The 23076-nt window shown below is 35.2% G+C and overlaps 1 protein-coding gene across 2 annotated transcripts in view; it reads left to right on the top strand.

Moving 5' to 3' along the window:
• muskelin (muskelin 1) overlaps positions 1–16703 on the top strand; it is a 57724-nt gene extending 41021 nt beyond the window's left edge. For both annotated transcript variants that reach the window (XM_081742507.1, XM_081742508.1), the window contains exons 10-15: positions 206–403; positions 2474–2553; positions 9260–9371; positions 13565–13704; positions 14876–14978; positions 15461–16703. In XM_081742507.1, coding sequence (XP_081598633.1) covers positions 206–403; positions 2474–2553; positions 9260–9371; positions 13565–13704; positions 14876–14978; positions 15461–15640 — 813 coding nt within the window. In that variant the 3' untranslated portion in view covers positions 15641–16703. The remainder of the gene's footprint in view (positions 1–205; positions 404–2473; positions 2554–9259; positions 9372–13564; positions 13705–14875; positions 14979–15460) is intronic.
• Positions 16704–23076: the final 6373 nt, after the last annotated feature.

The raw sequence follows: 23076 nt of genomic DNA, 5'->3' as shown, positions 1-23076 counted from the left end.
AATAAACTGTTGGAGAGCATAATATTGTATATTTATTTAGGACAAACTGGAAATTAATCAGAGAAAACAAAGGATTTAAGAATTAATAAGGAAAAGCCCAAGTGTTTCAGAAGTAACGCTTGACCTTATTGCTAATTATGAATATGTTCTAAAAATTGAATTCTTTTATCATTATAATAACTCATTTACGTTTATATATTTACAGGGTAGTCGGAAACTGTTTATCTTCGCTGGCCAAAGAAGTAAAGAATACTTAAATGACTTCTTTACGTACAATGTGGATACCCACGAAGTGGAAGTAATCTCAGATGGAAGCAAAAAGGAAGCAACAAACATTCCTGCTGCTGGGTTTACACAAAGGGCTACCATTGATCCGGAATTAGATGAAATATATGTTCTCTCTGTAAGTATGAAGTAATTACACTTCAGGATTTTTTAATTACCTAGTTATATCATAAATAATGTCACAAGTTTGAATGTGAATGACACAGAAAGTATTAACACCAAGGCAAGTTTATTGTGGTCATGTTTTACATTGATATGTTGTACACCTGACGCACGAATCATTTTTCGAAATGTCCTCCCTTGGCCTTGATGCAGGCACGAAGTCTGTCCGGCCACTGATCAATGGTATTACTCACCACGTCCATGGGAAAATTGTTTACTGCTTGGGTCAAGGATTGTTTCAGACTGTCGACAGATGGATGCCGTTTATGGAAGACCTTTGCCTGAAGGAGTGCCCAAAGTTTGTAGTCCAACGGGTTAAGGTCCGGGCTGCTAGAAGGCTAATCAGCGGTAGAAGTGAAGTCGGGGATGTTCAGTGCCAGCCAGTCCTGGGTTGTTTTCGCTTTGTGGCCTGGAGCGAAATCCTGCTGGAAGGTCCACCTTTCTCCAGGGAACATGGTAGCAGACAATGGTTTCACTATAGGTGTTAGCACTGTGTCCTGGTACACCTTAGCAGATGTTTTAACACCTTGTTTGCAAAAATGCAGCTGGGTTGTGCCTGAGTAGCTCACTCCCCACCAAACCATCACTGAGGCAGGATGATGTGCCCTCTGAACCCTTGGAGCTGCCTCAGCAGCTGCATTGTGGCATACACACGGTCATTTTGGGCGTTGTAGGCCTGTTCAATTGTGAACACCTTTTCGTCAGTGAACAGGATCTTTCTGTGCAGATTGTTGGCGTAACGCCGCAACAGTCTCTTTGATTTAAGGACCCTCTGCGACATTAATGTTTGGGTCAGAAAGTGACCAGTTCGCCTGTTATACGCCCGTAGATGTAGGTCACTCCTGAGCACACGAGACATGGAATTTCTGCTGATGTTCATCTCAGCAGCCATCACACTTTGTGTTCGAACAGGATTTCTTCGAATTCTTGCTGCGACTGCTTTCTGGACCTGCGGGATTCGTACTGTTCGTGGTCTGCCACTCCTTGCGCGGTCAGCTGCCGTTCCAGTCTCGGTGTATCGCTGTATGGCGCGATACACGAATCTCTTGCTGATTCGTAGGGGTATTAGAAGGTTGAAAATCTCACCTGCTGTCTTCCCGACCTTGTGTAGTGCAGTTACTGCTACACGATTTTCGTAGCAGTAGCCACTTCATCAGAACTCAGTACAATATCAACGTATGTCATGAACAGTCAAACACACACTACATGCATCTTCCGCTTTATACATAGATGGCAGCACTGTGCCACTCCGGATGCCTACAGCGCCACTCCAAACTTTGTGACAGTATTTATGATATAACTAGGTATTATTACAGATGAGTAAATATATATGATGGTCACAGAAGAATCTTTGGTATTTTGTCATTAGTCGTTTTGTTATGTTTTGCTATTAAAATGGAATCAAGGTAAACAAAAAGAGAACATGAATTATTATCTATACTGAATATTGATGACAGCAATCAATGTGCGTATGGAATTTAATGAAATTGTTAATAAACGGTATGCTTGATTTGCACTAACCTAATGCCGTGGTATGTCCATTTTTTGTATCCGCCAATTCAAGTTAGTTTAAGTCTCTTAAGTTACATTTAAACTCTTGAACTTATCCGCCTAAGGGACTAAAAATTGAAATCGGAGACCAGAAGGAGAAATCTAGAAAAGAACGCAAGGTAATCCTTTTGAGCATAAAGTGATTTTGGTATGCCAATGAAATAGACGAATAGGTCTGCCATTATTATGTGATAGAAACATGATTAACTATTTATATACAGTATTAATTCACTTTTGTGGAAATTTTATGGTTATAAGAAGTTTCGATTATATATATATATATATATATATATATATATATATATATATATATATATATATATATATATATATATATATATATATATATATATATATATATATATATATATATATATATATAACAGTAAAATCTGTTATATCAAAATTGTGTTCTTGTGAATTGAGATGAGTATTTCCACATATAATTATCATAATTTCATATTCTGATTTCCAGGGCCTAAGTAAAGATAAAGAAAAGAGAGATGATAATGTACAGAATTCGTTTTGGGTGTACTATATCAAGCAGAATCAGTGGTAAGTAGTCAGCTATTATTTATTCATATCTTAAGAATATTTGTAACATCATTTGAGTGTGTCTTCGAAATCAAATGCCTTATGTGCGTTTTTTTTTTTTTTTTTTTTTTTTTTTGTCATGGTCCCAATTGCGATTCCCGGCGAACTTGTTTCGAATAAAAACTCGAGCAGTGGTTCGAATCCGATTTTTATTCAGTAGATCCCGTTTCATATAGCCTAGAATGCTGAAAACGGCATTATTTCAATCATTCAGTCAACTGTATTTCAGGTATGCAGGCAAAACCGAGTTTCCAAAAATCTTAGTTTTCACTATAAGTGAAATTACTTTGACTTTCGAAGAGCAAAAATTGACAACTGGGCAAATGATCCAACACGTATTTTTGGTTTACTGTACCGATTTGTTAATTACTTTGCTATTCAGCCCTCTTTCACACCGGCAGTTCATCTTCTTCGCTCGTTTAGACGTTTCCGACTCTCCGTGACCGTATGGACTATTATCACGCAAGTTGCTCCTGTCTTGTATCGCTTCTCGAAGTTTTTTCTGTCTTCAGGTTCATTGCTTCCCTTAGTTCATCAATTCATCGTGTTTTCTGGCGTCCGCTTCTTTTTCATTTAACCTTTCCCGTGATCAATGTTTTTTCCAATGAATCATGTCTTATTATATGACCAAACTATGACAATTTCAATACTTTGCTCTCCAATGCAGATTTTACTTCCTCCAGTATTGCTTTAGTTGTCTCTTCTCAGTCCATGGTAGTCTGAGCACTCTTCACCAGTACCATAATTCAAGTGAGTCAATTTTCCGTGTTCCTGTCTTCTTTAATGTCCAACTCTCATATCCATGCAGAAAAATCATATCCTTGACAATACGAGTGATGTCTCGGCTTCTAATGACTTTGCTAAGATTTATCATACTCTTCCTCCCAAGAAGTAGTAAACGTCTTTTGATTTCCTGTCTACAGTCTTCATTTACAGAGTTTATCGAACCCAGATAGATAAAATTAGTTCCCTCCTCCATTCTTCTCCTCTTGTTTACCATGAAACGATAAGTTGAGTTTCCATGATCTTGGACTGCTTGATATTGTGAAAACTTTATCCAACTTTCGCACTCATGCTTCAGACACCGACGATCGTGTCCGCTAAATACTTTATTGAACAGGAGGACGAAGAAGTAAGAAGAAATAAAGAAATATTAAAGGAAAAAAAAGAAAACGTGAAACATTCAGATGGACATCATGTTGGAATTAGTCACATGGTAATCCTTCTAGTCTGAAATAGATGGAGCTTTGTCATTTAATTTTCCTATTAAAAGGTGGCTCAGATAAAAATGTGCTACTTCTGCAACAGGATTCTGACTTTCCCATTTTCATTCAAATTGTCCCATTAGGTTTACTCAATTCAAATGTAATGAGTACATCTGGCTCATCTTTTAGTAAATAAATGTGATACTCACTTATGTTGCACCAAAATATATTAATTTCTTGATATATTTCGAGGGATTACTGTTCTTATGTCAATCGTCTGAAAAAGAAATAGGTATCAGTGAATTCATATCACACTACCACACACATCCTCCTTTGACGAGAGTTCCTGAGTTTTAAGCTAGTGTACTCAAGCTGACCAACTATTTTCCTTGTAATGAACACTTCAAAGATATTGCACTGATTCTTAAAACTCAAAAAGGTATAGGTATAAACAACATAAATTAGTTTACTTATTCACTGAAAATTGCACAGAATATAAACCAATTATACTTTAAGATTGCGTAGTACAGATTGTTGCCAAATCCTAATCAGGGACAAGTGTTTCATGTGGTTCGGATTCCACGTTAATCAGTAGGTCCACGTCTCATATAGTCTAGCTGCTGAAAAGGGACGTTAAACTCAAAATCAACTCAACTCAAGTACAAGTGGTGGTGTTGTTTGGCATCTCTTAAGCAAATACGGCAGAGAGCAAATGCGTGTTACGAGAAATTTTACATTCATTATGTCATAAAAACTGTAAAAATTTCTTTTCATGTCGTATTATTTCAAATAAGATAGAACGTAACATAGTGTAAGTTAATGAAAATGCTTCTTTCATCACCGAATTGTTTGTATGAGATAGGATTGTTTGTATGAGGAGGATAGGACTGTTTAAGTGGGATCCGAACTACTAGGAGGTTGATTCCCACTCAGGTACCCCTTACCCTTACCCGTAATCAACACTGAACTGTCTGCACGGACGTTAGTCACTTGGCCACAAAGGTGCTTTTTGGAAAGAAAATGAATTTAGTTACAGGCTCTAAAATAGAAACAATGAAAGATTTTATTATTTTTTTTTTATTTTTTTTTTTTTTTTTAAGGGAATTCCATGAATTTCTGAATCAGCAAGTAGATATAGAGTACCCGATTGTAGGGGTTTAAAAATATGATTTTTTTCTTTTCTCGTTCATTCATGTTGTTAACAAAATTCGTGACCGAGAGTTATCTATGCTTATTATATGTATATGAAACAGCGTCCATGTTACTAAGTTCTTATCTTAGGCCTATCAGTTGTACTCAGAATACATATATATAGAACACAAAACTCAGCCACAATAATTTCATCATTAATATCTTTAAAATATCTAATTTGTTACATTATCAGTATCTCTCTTGTATAATTCTACGTCATTTTGGTTGTTTCCACATATTTAAATATACTGCCACACTAATTTCGAAACATCTCAAACGAACATTAACGTAACCACATCTACAAGGGCGTAACTATTTATAAGTATAAAAAGTGTAGTTCAGGTCTGTTCACAAAAAACACTATTTTCATCTACATGCATATTTTTATCACATATAAAAAGTACATATTTTCAGTTTAGTAGCACCTAAAAATCCGTTTCCTAGTAATCACATTTATGCTTAAGTATGTCTGCCCCACTTCGTCGGGTTCCCTACCCAATTCAGTGTCTCTCCAGAGCTTTCTTCGCGAGCGTTCCTTCTGAGTGAAGATTGGATCCACCCTTTCTGCGCCGTTTTGACATGAGAATGGAGTTCCGCAAGGCAGTGTGCTCAGTATAACGCTGTTTGCTGTGGCTGAGAAAAGTGTGCTACACGAACTTATACTTTTTGTTCGTGGCTTGCTCTACGTGGATGACTTCACGATCTACTGTCGGTCCTATGATCTTCGTACCATTGCACGTCAATTACAACTGACGCTCAACCGCCTGCATTAGTGGTCCATTCGCTCTGGCTTGAAGTTCTCCTCTGCTAAGACCAACTGTGTGCACTTCTGTCGTCTCCGAAACTGAGCTTTTGATCCAGATCTTTGCTTGGGACCTGATTGCCTCCAGTATGTTGAGTGTATTCGTTTCCTGGGCCTCCAGTTTGATCGCCGTTTTACTTGGAATCAGCATGTTCGCGCCTTGAAGTACAGTTTTCTCCGCTCCATGAGCTTGTTGTGCCTACTTTCTCATACTACCTGGGGTGCTGACCGTGTTGTGCTACTTCGCCTTTAAAGAAGTCTCATTCGATCGAAGATTGATTACGGCTGTGTGGCTTATAGTTCTGCTCGGCGCAACGTACTACGCCACCTGGACACCGTCCATCATCTGGGTCTGCGAATTGCCAATGGAGCATTTCGTACGAGCCCCATCCGTAGCCTGTATGTCGAAGCTCATGAGCCGTCTCTGTTGCACCGTCGCCAAGTCCTGCAGCTAAGATATCTACTTCATCTGAATACCATTCCTGATCATCCCTCTGGATTTACGTTGGAAGCTGGTCCTCGCCTTCAACGTTATCAGGCACAGCCTACAGTCACCAGGCCTTTTGGAATCCGTGCTTTGGAACTTCTGGCAGATCTTGCTATCTAGCTATCTCCACTTGCTGTTTTGGGTTACCTGCCACTTCCACCCTTGCAACTGCTTCCACCGGCGATCAACTTCTCTTTGGCGCAGTTCAAGAAGGCCACTACCAGTGACCAGGAATTTCTCTCTCTCATGGCCTCCTACCCGGGTTACCGCTTCATCTTTACCGATGGCTCCAAGCAGGATGACTCTGTTGGCTGTGCTTTTGTTCTGGAAGTCCACCGTTCCCGTCTACACCGCAAAATTGGTAGCCATTTTGGAAGCTCTTCAGCATGTTCGTCGCCGCCAGCTTCGCGCTATTGTGATCTGTTTTGATTCCAGCTTTGTCCTTCATAGCCTTGCCGCATCCACTTGTCCAACAAGTACTACTTCAGTGCCATGTCCTACTTGCTGAGGGCTATGATCTTCAGTTTTGTTGGGTGCCAGGCCATGTTGGCATCCCTGGAAATGAACTGGCCGACACTGCTGCGAAGAAGGTTGCTCTTCATGGTCGTCGTTGCCGCCTCCCTGTTCCCAGCACTGATGTTCGTCACGTCTTTTCTCGTCTTCTGCATCAGCGCTGGCAGTCATCATGGGATCAGCAGATCAAAAACAAACTCCATGCTGTGAAGCCCCGTCTTGGAGTCTGGTCGTCGAGCTCCCGCCCTTCACGATTGGAAGAGAGGACTTTGGCTCGTCTTCGGATTGGCCATAGTCATTTGACACACGGACACCTTCTACAGAGAACTCCTCCTCCTGACTGTCACCTCTGTGGTCAACGCTTTACTATTCGTCATCTTCTTGTGGACTGCGTTCCTCGTGCGCCTGTGTGTGCTCAGTTTGACCTGCCCGCTGACCTCCGAACTCTGCTCACCGATGATCCTGGTATCGTTTTGAAAGTGTTCCGATTTCTGCGACATCAGCAAGTTTTATCCGCCATTTGACTTTTCTGTGTGCCTCTGTGACTGTGCAGTGTTCTGTTGTGTGGATGCACCGCTTTTAACGTTTCATGCATTATTTATTATTTTTTATTTATTATTTTATCTTGTACTTTTCTTTTTCTGTCTGGTGCTCTGCGTGACTGTTTGTGTTCCTTATGACCTTCTCTTCTACGGCCAGTACTTTTTTTTTTTTTTTTTTTTTTAAGCTGTGTGTGTTTGTGTCTCTTTGCGTTTACTGTGTGTGTTCCTACCTAGTGATGGGTGCTAAAAGACCTCCGTCGTCGGCGCACGCACCCCAACATTTTCAATTCAATTCAATGTCTAACTTACTTTTTCTTAATGAGATGTTTTTCTTAATTCTTTTCCTAGTACATAAAATAATCATACCACCCACTGTATCCTAATAACTTCCTTCGTTCATGGACATAGACAAGTTCGCAAATTAGGTAAAATTATGTCTACAAGGAATTTCTGTGAGTATATTTATACTAATAGCTTTTTTTTTTTAATATTTTCTACTCAATCGGAAATAATAGTTATAAATTATATAGAGCAGTTTAGGTTCTTTTGGTGTTAATTTGCCACACCTTCTCCTCGGCTAAACTATATTCGAAATACACATGCTTTTAGAAGCCTCTAGTATAAACTTCAAAAAAGGATCAAAAGATTGCGATCTTGGCCAAGAATTTTAGGAATGATCCAAAAAATACATTAAAAGATTGTAATCTTGGCCAATAATTAAATTTGGATCAGAGACCACAAAATTTTTCAACGGCCCTTAAATCGAGTTTTCGTATTTTCTACGAAATAAGCACATCATACTGAGTTAAGTGATAGTTTGATTTCGGCTACACTGTATTTAGTTCTCGAGATATAAGACCTACAAGAAAAGTTTTGATTGAATGAAATATATTGGATTCTTGGGATCAAGGACCACAAAATTTTCAACGGCCCCTAAATCGAGTTTTCGTTATTTTTTGCAGAATACAGAATAACATCATACTGAGTTAAGTGATAGTTTAGATTTGGCTATACTGTATGTAGTCCTCCAGATATAAAGCCTACAAGAAAATTCTTGATTGAATGAAATATATTGGATTTTTTGGATCAGGGCCCACAAAATTTTTGAACGGCCCCTCAATCGAGTTTTCTTATTTTCTACAGAATAAACAGATCATACTGAGTTAAGTGATAGTTTGGGTTTGGCTACACTGTGTGTAGTTCTCCATATATAAGGCCTACAAGAAAATTTTTGATTGAATAAAATATATTGGATTTGATGGATCAGGGACGACAAAATTTTGAACGGCCCCTAAATCGAGTTTTCTTATTTTTTACGGAATAAACACATTATACTGAGTTAAGTGATAGTTTTGATTTGGCTACACTATATGTAGTTCTCCATATATAAGGCCTACAAGAAAATTTTTGCCTGAAATATGTTGGATCTTTTGATCCAAAAATGTGCATGCTGCATTTTAGGAGACATAACAATTTCCCATCTTTAGCTTGAGTATTTAGTATCGGCATTTACGGATTTCATGTTTACTCAACTACGCTACGAATAAATAAAAAATTATTACCGTGTTGTAGGTCTTTCTTTCTTTCATTTCTTTTTTCCTTCTAGTATTTCTTTCAAATTTGCTTTTTGTGAGCTGCTTCGGAGGAATAAATTTTTCCTCTTCATATTAATGTGTTGTGAATTTAACAAAATACTTCTGCTTACCAAATGTCACACATATCGTTTGTACACATTTCTATGGTAACATTTTGATCACGGCAAATATGCACAACAATGTCCAAATATAATACATATTTTACAATTGAATACAATACAATTAGAAATTCTTGTTAAAGGTAAGGCTTGAAACTGTCTCCGTTGTTTGACAACGTTATTTTGTTTATACAGATTGAACTTTGAGATTTGAGAAACTATTTTCTTTGGCAGGTCGTGTATATATCGAAATGAAAACACTGGAGAACAATATTGGAACAGGATGCAGCATATAGAACCTTGTCCGAGGTTTGCACATCAGCTTGTATACGATTATGTAAATAAGGTAAGGAACTGCGTTATTAAATTTATATGATAATATAATATATTGTACAAATACTACTGTATTTGTAGTGCACGTTCACACTGTTCCACTGAATAATTATTAGGAACACATAAGTTGTGAAATTACAGTGTAGCTTGAGTTATCCTATTCGCCAAGTGTGCTGAACGATAACAGGAAATAAAAATAATAATTAAAAAAAATAACTATTGATGAAAAGAAATTGATAAATAGATCACATGGAAAGGAATATCAATTGAAGATGTGCAGAGCACCATCGTGAAAATTCGTGACTGTCAACGCAAATGACAATCAAATGAGTTACAGTGTGTGATTCAGCGAACCGGAGATTTCAAATGTTAAGTGAAGATGAAATTATTCACACCGTAATATGTGAATCCCAGCATGAGGCAAGAAGGTGACGACGTGGCTTCATTTGAACCCGAAAAGGGGCCTACTGCGAGAGTGACACATTCGTCAATTTTGATACTGCCCATGAAGAGGATGGAACGAGAGCCTGAATGTGAACCTGTACAGGTTCTTTCCGTCAACGTTCGTAGGACTTGGTAGCACGTAAACGAGTGTGTACGGCAAAACTATTAACTTCGTTGGACACGTTTTACTTATACCTCTAAAGGTTGTAAGGAAGTGCTACCGTACTGATTTTTTTTTTTCGCAGTAAAATGATCTTATTTTCAACAACACATTTTATTAAACAAATGTGATCTTATTTATTTATTTATTTATTTATTTTTAAATCTAAAATAATCTATTGGTGGTTGTTCCAATTATTTGGATTTCTGCATATCCGGATTGCGTCCAGCAGCAAGTAGTCCAAATTATTGAAGTTTCACTGTAATGCAGTTAGAGTTGAATAGTTGTGGCCAATGTAACTTCTGTGTAAAATCGCTAGAATCATTTTGTTTCGGGTTAGTTCGTGCTATGATATATGGTACCGGCTGTAACTGACGTAAGTTATACCCCAGTGTAGTTGACTGATTCTCAGGCGCAAACTAGACTGCTCAAAATAATAATAACGTGAATTAATCGAGCGAGTATTGGTGTTTCTAATGTTCTATGTTCTTTGCTTTTAAGTTTATAATATTTATTATCATAGAATGCAAATGTTTTTATCATGACATTTATGTATAATAGAAAAAACAGTCTTAGCTGAAAAAGCATTTTCAAGAGACAGACCGATTTGGAAACAGGTAGATGATATGATAAATAAAAAAGAAACAGTATGCAACGAATTTTGTCGAAATGATGGAAAGTGACTACATGATCAAAATAGGGTGTTAAGTATACGTATGAAGTGCCTCTCAGGCAAAGGCTGCCTATGTATAAAATTTAGCACATACTGGTAATCTCGACTATGCTGCTCTATTAAACTGAGATACGCTGCCAAAATATATAAAAACATTGGTTTAACGAGAGAGTACTGCTGGGAAAAGTACATAGTTTCTTTACCTTCTGTTCCTACTATTCACAGCTGCATAAAGGGTACGAAAGTATTATACCGTTCTTCCCAAACACAGAATGAATGGTAGGCTGTTGTTATCCGTGAAAGTGATACCGTGATTTCAACTGATGTAAGCATGGTAGTACACCTCTGTACTATTGGAGTATGGTTACAGATGATCTATAGTAATAATAATAATAATATAATCGGAATAGTTGTTGTCTGCATCTTGGGAACCACGAATTTACGTGGAAATACTCTGAACGGATGAATCGACTTCAAACAATATCATACATGTAGCCGAGAACCCAAAATTTCAACATCTCTTCGGAAGAATTCTGACTGTTCTGAATTCTGATTCTCAAGAAGCACTTCAACTAATCTTCACCTATAACAGATTATGCTATCCCCTTCGACTCACTGTTTTAATCAATTTCATTTTCTTTGCAAAAGACAATCGCTGCTTTCAAATATGGCATGTGCTAGTGTCCACCCAAAAAAAAAAAAAAAAAAAAAGTCACAAAATAGGCAAAATTTACAGTTCTTTGGATATCTAAGTTCTCCTGCTATTTTAACAGTCCTTGTAAACACTTTTGAACGCAGAAGTAATGCCGAAATACTTCAAATTTTATTTTTCTATTTTTATACACGGCCATGATGCGCGTGCTTCCTGTATGCAAGGGAGATAAAACTCGAACTAAGTTGTGAGATGAGAGGGGAAAAATAGCGTGGTTCGTACTTTTTCTTAGTGGAAGGGGCTGAAATTCCTTGAGTGGGATATATATATATATATATATATATATATATATTGAAAATGTCGTAAGTCTTCTAGCTTGTGTATCTTACTTCTTGTAACTTTAATATATATATTTATATCCTATGCAAAACTTGCTTGTTAGACTACGATCAAAATATCGCATAAAATAAATGTTCCATAGATGTTATCTTTAAAAAAATCTCATATATGTATATATTAGGTGTACAACTTCGCTTCCGCTGTTTCTTTCTTTCTTTCCATCCATCCAGTCAGTCAGTCAGTGAAAACATTTGGAAAACAAAACTATTTCTGTGGAAACGACATCGGTTTCCGGAGAACAACAAAACACTATTCGGTCAGAAATAGAACAAATTTTGGAGAAAAACGAAACTGGTTTTGGTGAAAAACCGAACCGGTTTTTGTGCCCACCACTAGTTTTGACCGACTTTGCGATATGGGGTCGAGCTGCAAAATAACTTTATCGTGTCTCTTGTTGTATTGCGGCCGTTTGTATTTAAATGCATTAATTGCTTTCGATACAGATCGCCTGTGATTGTTTCAGTTGATTTTAGTAGCTCATAATATACTACGCCGAATTGATCCCACCAAATACAGAACATAAGCTTGGAGCTATGAATATTCGGTGTGGCCGTCGATATAGTCCCACATGACATTATGGTTGGGAAGTCCCCATGATTTTCTGCGCTTGGGGTTATTGTAATGAACCCATTTTTTGTCCCCAATCACAATGCTACGCAGAATTCCTTTCCGTCTGTTCCTTTCAAGCAGCTGTTCACAGGTAAACAAACGCTGTTCAACATCTCTCGGCTTCAGCTCGTACGGCACCCAATTTTCTTGTTTCTGAATCATTCCCATGACTTCGAGGCGTTTTGAAATGGCTTGTTGAGTCACTCCCAATGATCATGCCAATTCTTCTTACGCTTGACACGAGTCCCCAATTCTGCATCTTCGAAAACCTTCTTTCTTCCATCGCGATGCCATTATACAATCTCAAATCTCCGTTCTTGAAGTTTTGAAACCACTCACGACACGTTTTACTAATAGCGATTTCGCCGTAAGTATTTGGGAGCATTCGATGAGCCTCAGCTGTAGATATCTTCATATTGGAGCAGAAAATTAAAACCTCCCGCAAATGACGAGAATTTAGTTCCTAAACTGACATTTTCAGTCGAGAACAACTTTACAATGCGGACACAAATCGATTAATGTTTCGATGGGGTTATGTTGACAAATTCTCAAGCTTATTGTATGACGTCTACATCTGTTTATTTCCACCACCACATACCACTAAAGCCATCTATTGGAAAACGGCGAAAGCAAAGTTATACACCTAATATATATATGTCAATGAATTTGTGTGTATATATATATATGACTGAATTTTTATGTGTAAAGCACGTTATTTTTTCCCTATTCTTAATATCTTGCAAGTATTACGTAGCAGATAAGAAAAAGTAAAGAAAAATTATGAATAAATGGCCAAAATGAGTTAGATGTATTAAATGATCGAAGCTTGAACAGAAAGATGTAGTAAATGATCGAAGCTTGAACAGAAAGAACCCACTTGAATTGCTAAGTTCCATAAGTTTCCCATACAGAAAGGGAAGATAAAAGAAAGAAAAAATATTCTTTTTCTGAAAGACAGTGGCAGTAGCAGCCGTGATAAAATGCTTAAACGAATTACAAAGACATAGAGAAATGGAGGGTTAAAATTAATAATAATAATAAAGCGTTACGTAGTAAAAGAAAAAGAAAAAGCTCTGTGACTAATAATCCTTAATAACGACAAGTGGTGAAATGTTTTGTTCAAATCTTGGATTCATTTAAATTAATTTTGATCTAAGAGTAGGTATTTAGAAGTTCTTTTCCAGATAAAACTCGTGTTCGCAAGTTGTATTATCTGTTGCAAAATTTAATATAGTTTTTTTTTTTTTTTTTTTTCTTTTCTTTCTTTAGACTCACTATCTATTTGGTGGAAACCCAGGGAAAGCAAGTTTACCGAAACTTCGTTTAGATGACTTTTGGCAGCTGCAGTTGTGTCGTCCAACCCGTTCACAGTTGTTACAACGCTGTAAGTTGATGATTCGGAAACACAGGTGAGTAAAGTGCAGTCAGAACTTTCCTAATTGCGTTCGAATGTTTTAAGTGAGTAAATACAGTATTTTATAATGGCATTTTTTAATATAGGCTGATTCTAATTTTTATAATTAAGCGTAACTTACCATCAAGCTCATGAAAATTAGTTTTCAAATTACTAAACTAATTCGTTGATCGTTTGATTGATTTATAGTTTTAACGTCTCAGATTTTCAACAGCGGGCTCCTTCGCCGGAGGCTTATGTGCTAACCACTAGCCACGAGGATTTTGCAGAAACTACAGATACAGAATCTTTACTTCATTGTATCTTCATTCCGTATTTGTTACGACCTTCTATAAGATATATTCTTCAGGTGTGGATCGCAACTCCCTATCGTATTTATCATTTATTGGTATCAGTCTTCTTGTATCATCTTTATTATCTTTATGTTGAGACTTTTTTAAAAGGATGTTCAATTTTTTCCCATGCTGTTCGTAGGTATGTATCGAAATTGTCTATGTTGAATCTCATCATCATAATCATATTATTATTATTGTTATATTATTATTATTATTATTATTATTATTATTATTATTATTATTATTATTATTTTGAGTTTAACATCTCTCAGTTATGCACCGAGGCTAAGGGAGACGTTGATGTTGAAGTGATTAATAATGGTAGAATGACGAAAGGGGAGGAAACGGAATGACTCCACGCAACAGATGTGAGCACTTTATCAGTAAATAAATACGGCCCCTATTATTTTCCATCGGTACAGTTGGTAGAGTAATCTATGTACATATAGTAATTGCATCACTTAATATTGCTGGTTTTGTATTGTATATGGTGAAATGTTGTTTTGCATGAATCGTAATAAGTATTTTATGAAATCCAGTTCCTTGATGCTATAATAATATTTAAGCAGGAAGGTGCATTGCTTATGTGTTCTATTATATTTTGTAGTAATTGTGTCGTTTTGTTGTTGAAAAGTTTGAATTGAAAAATTAAGTAATCTGAAGTCCCAGTTTCTTTCTTATACCAATAGAAATTCTAATTCTTTTACTTTTTTAAGTAAGTTGAATTTTTCAAATGTTATGGTAGTTTTTTTTTTTCATTTATTATTATATTTTTCACTGTTCTTAATTGTTTATACAAATCGAATTTTATATTCGTTCTTATTCCATTAGGTTTCAGGAGTTGGCTCTAAAAAATCGTATGAGTGCCCTCCAGTATCTACAGACTTCTTTGTCTGAAATAATTGATCACAGTGATTCGAAACAAACAAAAGAGGTAAGTGGTAATCTTCGTAATAGACAGTGTATTAAGTTGGGAAAATAATCATGATTTTCAGCGATTAATGGGGAGATTTTCTATTCATTGTTTAAAAGTCCAGCTGGCATGTATTATGATATTTGACAAGTGCGCACTTACTAAAAGCTACAATTACATCGTAGTGATCTGGAATAAATGGTAACTGTAAGAGAATTAGGCAGAGAGTAATACTGATAACCCTTATACTTCAGTAGGAATCTTTTAAGAATACGAAAACTACAACCCATTTAGGATTTCCACTTTTTGAAGTAAATTTTAGACTTTCAGCCAAACATAGTCACGTAGACTTTTATTTATATAGAGAATAGTAATTATATCAATTGACTTAATCTTGGCTAAATCACTCAATTCTGACAATAAATAAATAAATAACGTTCGTCATGTAACGAATTTTTATTCTTTAAATTTTGAAATTGTACTAATAGTTCGTGTGTTCTCAGTTTCAGCTAATGGCATCAGTGTTATTTAGAGATCAAGATGATGAGGAAAGTAGTGTTTCGGATTTAGGAAGTGTAGATTGTCATCATCGGCGCTCCCAACTCTTTGACGAGTTAGTGACATTCTTTCCAGAATCTATGACACAACCAAAGGGAAATTTAATTGACCTTATACAGCTGTGATCTTGACTTGTGCTCAGAAGTGGCAGTGCAATTGATTGTTGTTATAAGAAAAGCAGTCCGTAACGAAGCATTCAGAGAAAGGACATAATATTAGTTAGTGTGTGTCAAATGCAATGGAATCAAGGATAAAATGGAAATGAAGAAAACGTAAATGTGTTCTTAATATAATAAGTGTGTTGCGTAATTGTGTTCCTACCGAACTTCGTATTTATTTCTGATGGACAAGGGAAAAAGTGTGTATTTGACAATGCCGCTTTGTATACATGTCCTTGAAATATATACAGCTTTATTATAGGGGATTTAAAAAATCAATAGAAAAAAAAAACATTTTATAGTGCAGGTACTTAATAGAATTCTTTTTTCGGAAATTAGTAACTTTTTAACTTAAAAGGTGAACATTTTGTGTATTTCTTTGTGTATTTCTCTTTTGTGTAAAGTTCCTGATTTCCGGGGAGAATTCCAGTGTAAGTTTCTTGATATTTCCTTATTGTATACTATAATATTTATCAAACTTCACTGAAGCTTGTAAATACGTAATAATGCTGAATTGAGAAAAACTATTATTATGTACATCTGTAATAAAGAAAAGTCAAAGATTTTGTATTTAAAAGTAAGAAAAGAAGTCTGTTATATTTGTGATAATGTAAATACTGAAAAATAGTATGGTTAAAGATGAGATTAAGAGGAAGTTTCATTGGATTTGCCATTTTATATATACATGTAAATTTTCGAATAACTTCAAACCGAATAAAAATATCAAATTTTGTTTTGTCAAAATTATTGTATAGTAGTATGCAATAGTAACAGATCCAAAATCATCATCAGAGAAACAAAAACTCGGTGTTGAATCCTTATGTCAAGTCTCAGTCACTTGTGTGTAACATATAACGTCGTATGGTATCAGAAAGGAAATAACCGATTCTGTATTACACAAATCCCTCTATAGGTTGCAAATTCAATGACAAAGAGCGACAAAGTGGTTTGAGTGCCTAAACACAAACTGAAAAGAGCGATAGAAAGTGTGGCTGTTCTGGGAGCGGATTGGGTAGCGTAGTGGTTAACGCATCAGCACAGTAAGCTGGAGACTTGGGTTCGTTTCCTGATCCAGTCGTGCGTTTGTTCAGTTTTTCTACTTAGCATTTGTGAAAAGCATTATCTTGCTGCAGTTTTCCTTCTTTCCTTTGATGTTATGCGATGCTTAACCGCCGTATCAATAGGATTTCTGTGTTTAAAGGAATACTTTTTTTTTTTTTTTTTTTTTTTTTGTATTCAGTAGATACAAAATATGAAAATATTATCAATTTACAGAACCACAATCAGAACAAGCTACGATAAGTAAAATATGAAATTTAAAAATACCGACACTACATTTGCTGCCATAAAATTGAAATTCAGGAAACTCAGGAAGATAGCCCGTCGAATCTGTCTATGGAAAGCGTGTCGAATGGCTTACGAATCAAGTGTGAAGTAATAATAATGTTAGCGTGTATAGATAAAAATAAATAAATTATAATATCCATTTGATACTGTTCTCCATTTTTGCGTTATTAACAAAATTAAAGTTCTTATGATTGCTTAAGACACAAATACACTAAAGTACTACTGCCCAACTGTTTTTCTATTTTATTGATTTTACAAGCCATTGCCGAACCGTTCGTGATTCGAAAGTTGTCTCTGTTTAGTGACTTCATTAAATTGAGGCAATTTTCAAGCTACGAATTATTCGTCAATGGACTATAGGAAGAGGGTATCTGAAAGAGAAAAGAGAGAGAAACGAGTTTTGTCTTTCGTGTTACTCTCAGCTATTTTTAATATGATGAAAGCATGTATAGCCAATATAAGTATTAAGAGTAAGGTTCCAAGAGAGAGAGAGAGAGAGGGGAACCCGCAGAGAACACGTTAGAATATCAATCGAAACAGTGGTAAAAGCAAGATGAGCAGAAGTATCCAATAAAATGCAGGGTTTTCGGAAACAACGCACACTCGAAAGAACTTCGGGAAATGGATCCTCAAACGGAAACATGAAAAATATATGTATAGGCCAATATGGGTGCACAAATACATAATTTCGGAGTTATTGTCTGTCGAAAATTGGCCGTTATAATATAAAAAAGTCATCATTCAAGAAAGAAATGTCAAATGAAGGTTAGGTCAAAGAACAGAGTGGTTATTTTGAACCTAGATTCTATTAATATCCCAATGGATATGAGATTGTACCAGTTTTTAGTTCCTGGTCTGTCATTTTTTGTTTCAAGAAGACTTAATGAATTTCCTACCATTCTTCGAGGCTGACTTTACCGCCATCACTCTTTCACATCCACTGGTGCTCGAAATGATTATTATTCCTTTACCGAACATTGATCCGACATTACTTTCTTGAGTTATGACCCTAAATTAAACGCGTCTACATATTTATGTTGTACTGTAGCTCCGAAACAAAGCGCATTTGTCTTTTTATTTCATGTTTTCGTCTGAGGATTCACTTCCCAAAATTTGTTCGTGTTGTTTCTGAATACCTTGTATAATTTAAAATGATAGAGAATAAAAAGAATGCAAGATACAGGAAAAAAGCTATGATGGAATAAGTAGCAATATTGTGGGTAAACAAAGTACACATAGCAATAAATGCATCTTTAATATTCAAAATGACTGGCAGTAAAATAACCGGGTCTTATTTTCTCGTAGTATTACTCTTTTCTTTTTCTGCTGTCTTTCTTACACTTCGCCAACGAGCTGTTCGAGGCTTGGAGACTAAGTCTACCTACATAGTATTTCAGGGTATGTTCTAAACAACCAGAAAGTACTTTTTTCAAAATTTTTCTATATAGAAATGGCCAATCCAGTGATACCTATTCTTAAGATTATTTGTTAGTTATTCTATAGTGGGGAATTTGACACCTTCAAGGAAGGGATGTGTAGCCTGTACATTTGAGGCATTATAATATCTCCATAAATTTTGGGTGACGTTGATTGATGACTTTTTAACTTTTACAGATCTGAAATAAAACACACGAATAAAGAAAGCATTATAATGGAAAAGTAAAAGTTGTATTTTGGTATTCTGTGCTAGTCATAAATACAGTGGTTTTGTGATGCCCATAATTGTAAATTTCATACAAGAACATTTGTATATAGGCATTATGAATATGTACATATATATAAGAAGAGATGCTCAATTGTTATTTATGCACAGGGTGGATGCATAATGCTGATGTTGGATGATTTTAATTTTATAATAATAGTTATCATAATATAAGTTATCCATCTCTGTAAAAGGAAAGTTTTTTTTTTTTTTTTGTGTATGTGACTTTAAGCTTTTGAACTATACAGTAGTATATAATCCATTGTGTTATTTGTGATGCAATTGAAGTATAATCTGAGGATGAAAGAGTTAAACAACATATCTGCAACATGAGTGTTTTTGGTCCCTTTTACCAGGTGTTGCTCATTTAAAAGTGGTGCTAAGAAAGATTTGTCTGTGTAATGTAAAACGGGACTACACATGGAATTTTCTGAAAAAAAAAAGAATAGAGGGTATATATACGTATTACCAAGTAAGTAGAAAGGATTGTGGATATTTTAACATTTGGATTTCTCGAAGTGCAAACAATTACGGACTTAAATTTGAGGTTTCTTTAAGATATTTTGACTAAGAATTTTTTTTTTTTTATTCTATAGGTAGGTATGTTTTTCACTTTATAACTTTTAAATACGTGTTTTTGTTATCGTTATTTTGATCTTGTACTGATTTTTTTTCAATTAAATAATTAATTTTCGTCCATGACTGAATGTGGTTCCTCTTTAATTTTAATAATGCACAAGAGTTTCATTCGAACTATTGGGTACATGTTCCAATTAGAAATCCAGTTGGCAGTTTTTACGATGAAAGACCCCAGCAGGCTTCGAGCTAATTAATGTGGCCACTCTTGAGATTATATATGATCGTTTGTGTGTGTTTTTCATCCAAATAAGTCATAAAATGTTCCTCTTCCTTTATTTGAAAAACCATGTATTTTTTATCCATTGAATAGTCAACAAGACTTTCTTTTTTGTTTTTCTATTACCTCTCACAATTTTATTTCAATCCCTATTTTGACCTACACAATTAAAAAAGTGCCGTTTAAAAGAGGTGGATAATATTTTTTTTAAAAAAAACATGACCTATGATGTTTTTTCATTTTTTCCGCAATATGGCATAATTTTTTGGATTGTGTTGAGTTCTTTATGTTCTTCAAGAAATTCAAGAAAATCTTAACGTGGTTGTGCATGAGATTACTAAGCATTGGAGCAATGATTCTTAAAAATAACTTTAAAAAGTCTTGTATGTGTAGTAGCAGTAAGTTGTTTAGTATTAGGTTCTGAATTTCAAATCTCGAAAAGTGAAAAACAACACTTATATCTGGAGAATAACAGTAATAATGTAAAATTTATTTTATTTTATTTTCTTTTTTAAATAACACTTTCCCTTTGTACAATTTGAAATGGAAATGCTGTAGTTGTGATAAAATGGTTATAGAAAAAAAGCGTGAAATGAAGTTTTGTAATTTTTTGTTGAATTATGTGAAAATTTGTTGTTCAAGAATGCTCCGATTTATATAAGAAAACTTCTTGAAATATGAAATAGCTTGGTTTTACCGTTAATTACAAAACTGTTATTAAAACCTGTTATTGATTTCTCTCTTCTGGTTATAAAGTTCTCTTTTTTTTTTTTCTAGCCATTTTGGTTTTAGTAGATGATCACATGTATACAGATTAATTTGCAGCTATCATTAAGCTTAAAATGTGGATTAGTCTAAATTTTCCATGTCAATTAAGTAAATAATAATTGGGTTTTAAAATATCCGGTAGTACACTTATGGATATTGTTCTGTTTACTATTTTTTTTTTTTTTTTTTTTTGAAATTTATTATTATTATCTTTAATAAAATTAAAGAACAATTATATATTACAAAATTTTGTACTGCTCATAAAATACTATCTTGTTAATTTTATCCTTTAAAAATCTCATCATTATGGCATTATTTTTAAGTAAATCCGTTAGAATTGTGATTAAAGACCTCCATAGGATCACGTTTGTATTATCATCATCATCGCTGGATTGGTAGGGAATCTCGATCTCGAATGGCAGTTACTGTGTTAATTGTATTGCCGGCGACATGACCAGTATTTTCGTATTTTGGCGCTTAATTACTCGAATCTGTACTGACTATGAGTGCTTGCGATTTGTAGAAATAATCTAACCGTCGATATTTTACTTTAGTAAGGTTTGTGTCCAGCATATACCTAGGTACATGTGCTTAAATTATTTCATTTGCACTTAAGTAACAGCAGGCACAGAATGACGACAGAATGACACAAACATTTGGCGGGAACTCAACCCTAGTATCCTACTTACCGAATGGTTGCTGTACGAATTGAGTTAGCGATGACATACAATTCAGTAAAGCTTCCTTAACCAAAATTATACCGTTCTTAGGACTACTACATATTCTTAGGCTAGTCAGTAGGAGTTTGAGGAATAAAACGCCAAAAAACTGTCGCACGTTCAGCATTCCCTTTGCAATTGTAATTCATAATTTTGACATAATAATGATATAATGCTGACAAAGTACGACGAAGCTGTGATTAGTATATCTAAAATGTCATTACTGTTAGAGTTTAAGGTCCCTGTGAGCATTAAGGGTATCTTAGATGTTTATATGTTATTGAACGTAAGATCCAAACCGCCAGAAATATCCGCTAGAAATCGAGCCGAATCTAATCGTAAAAGGATCAAACACCAGTTTTAAATTATGCTCTGTAATAAGTTCTTCATATGCATAGTTGCAACAACGCTATGGAAATAGTTGAAATTATATACATTTTATTATGTAATTTAATTAATTCCAGTGTGTTATTATAAGTAAGCATCTAAAGAACTTAATCTTACCTTGTAGCTCAACTTTCATTCGTGTTTAAGTCATCATCCTACACTTATCTCAGTTCTCGCTGAAACCATTGTCAAGCACTGGTGTGACGCAAACAGGAATCTATTTATGATTACAGGTTAGGAGGGACTCACTAATGTAATCATAAATAGATTCCTACTTGAGTCACACCAGTGCTTGACGATGGTTCGAGCGAGAACTGAACTATAATATAGGATGACGACTTAAATACGAATAGAGATTGGAGTTACAAGTAAAGATTTTAAGTTTTTTAAAGTATGTACCCAAAAGCACAGTTTAGTAACTATGTAAAGAACTTATTGCAGAGTGTGATTGAAGCCAGTGTTTGATCCTCACTGAGCTAAGTAACCGAAATATCAATGTTATGACATTGTGTATATAGTACTATTACGAAGGTTAGTTGTTTCTGTGTACCGACTTGAAATGATCGAAGTCTACACCATTCTATTATTATTACGTAACGTATTTTCTTTTTTAAGAACTATTTATTTGACCTAACAGTTACGATTTCATCGAAATTTTCATGTTCTAAAGGATGAATCTACATTTTAGTGTGTATGGGGAGGGGGGAGGGGTGTGTGTGTGTGCGTGCTTGCGTGCTTGTTTGGAGCCGAAATAATGAGACTCGTACATGGAGATATGTAAAAATTTGCTTTGCTCTCCGGAATGTTCTTTCCCACAGGACATGTAGTTGAAGGGAAACATAGTGTAGTGTGTATTCATCATTAGATACTGATGGAAGATAGAACTTTCATCCAACAATTGTCTTATTTTTTTTCTTTTACACCTTTTTTTTATTTTTTTAAAAAAGTATGCCTTGTGAGTTTGCTTTATTTTCTTTGCATGTAATTGAAAAATTGAAAACGCGATTTCCATATCAAATAAACAGTCAAGCCCATATTTACGCAGGGGCTTGAGCCCAGGGCGGCATATATTAAATCGAGATTGAAGTATAGTATGCGGAAAAAAAGAGGTTGTTCACGAGAAGGAAATTAAGGAAGATCTATATTGAAAACAATTTTGAGAGCACAGCGCGAGTAAATTTGTTTCGTTATGGCGCTACTGGCCCTAGAAAGGGCCGATGCTATTACTTATTGGCTGCCAATATAATCGTGCATTTGGTTCTGTACACCTCGCCCCGTTGTTAGTGACTCAATGGGCGGACGCGCCCGTGTTGTTAAGCTCTGTGATGAATATGAATAAAAGAAGGGCAGAGGCGCAAAAACCTTAAAACAGATCTAGAAACAGTTTTAAAAAAAAAATAGTTATTATAAAAGTGTGAAAATGAATCGTAGTTAGTACTCTGTGTAGAATCTTTCCATGAATGGTTGTTTCGATTTGTTTGCAGCCGAACTAATCTTGGATATACTATATACGTATATATCTATGTGCTGCCATTTTGTCCATAAATCAATATCATTTAATTGTCAGGACAGTATTCATTATCTCATCAAATATTAATTGATCGTTTTCTCTGTCCATAGCCAA

The sequence above is a fragment of the Thermobia domestica genome, chromosome 16, assembly GCF_964235325.1.
Source record: "Thermobia domestica chromosome 16, izTheDome1.hap1.1, whole genome shotgun sequence".
Taxonomy (NCBI): domain Eukaryota; kingdom Metazoa; phylum Arthropoda; class Insecta; order Zygentoma; family Lepismatidae; genus Thermobia; species Thermobia domestica.
Note: the sequence above shows the minus strand (reverse complement) of the source record. Positions and strands in the feature narration are given on the sequence as shown.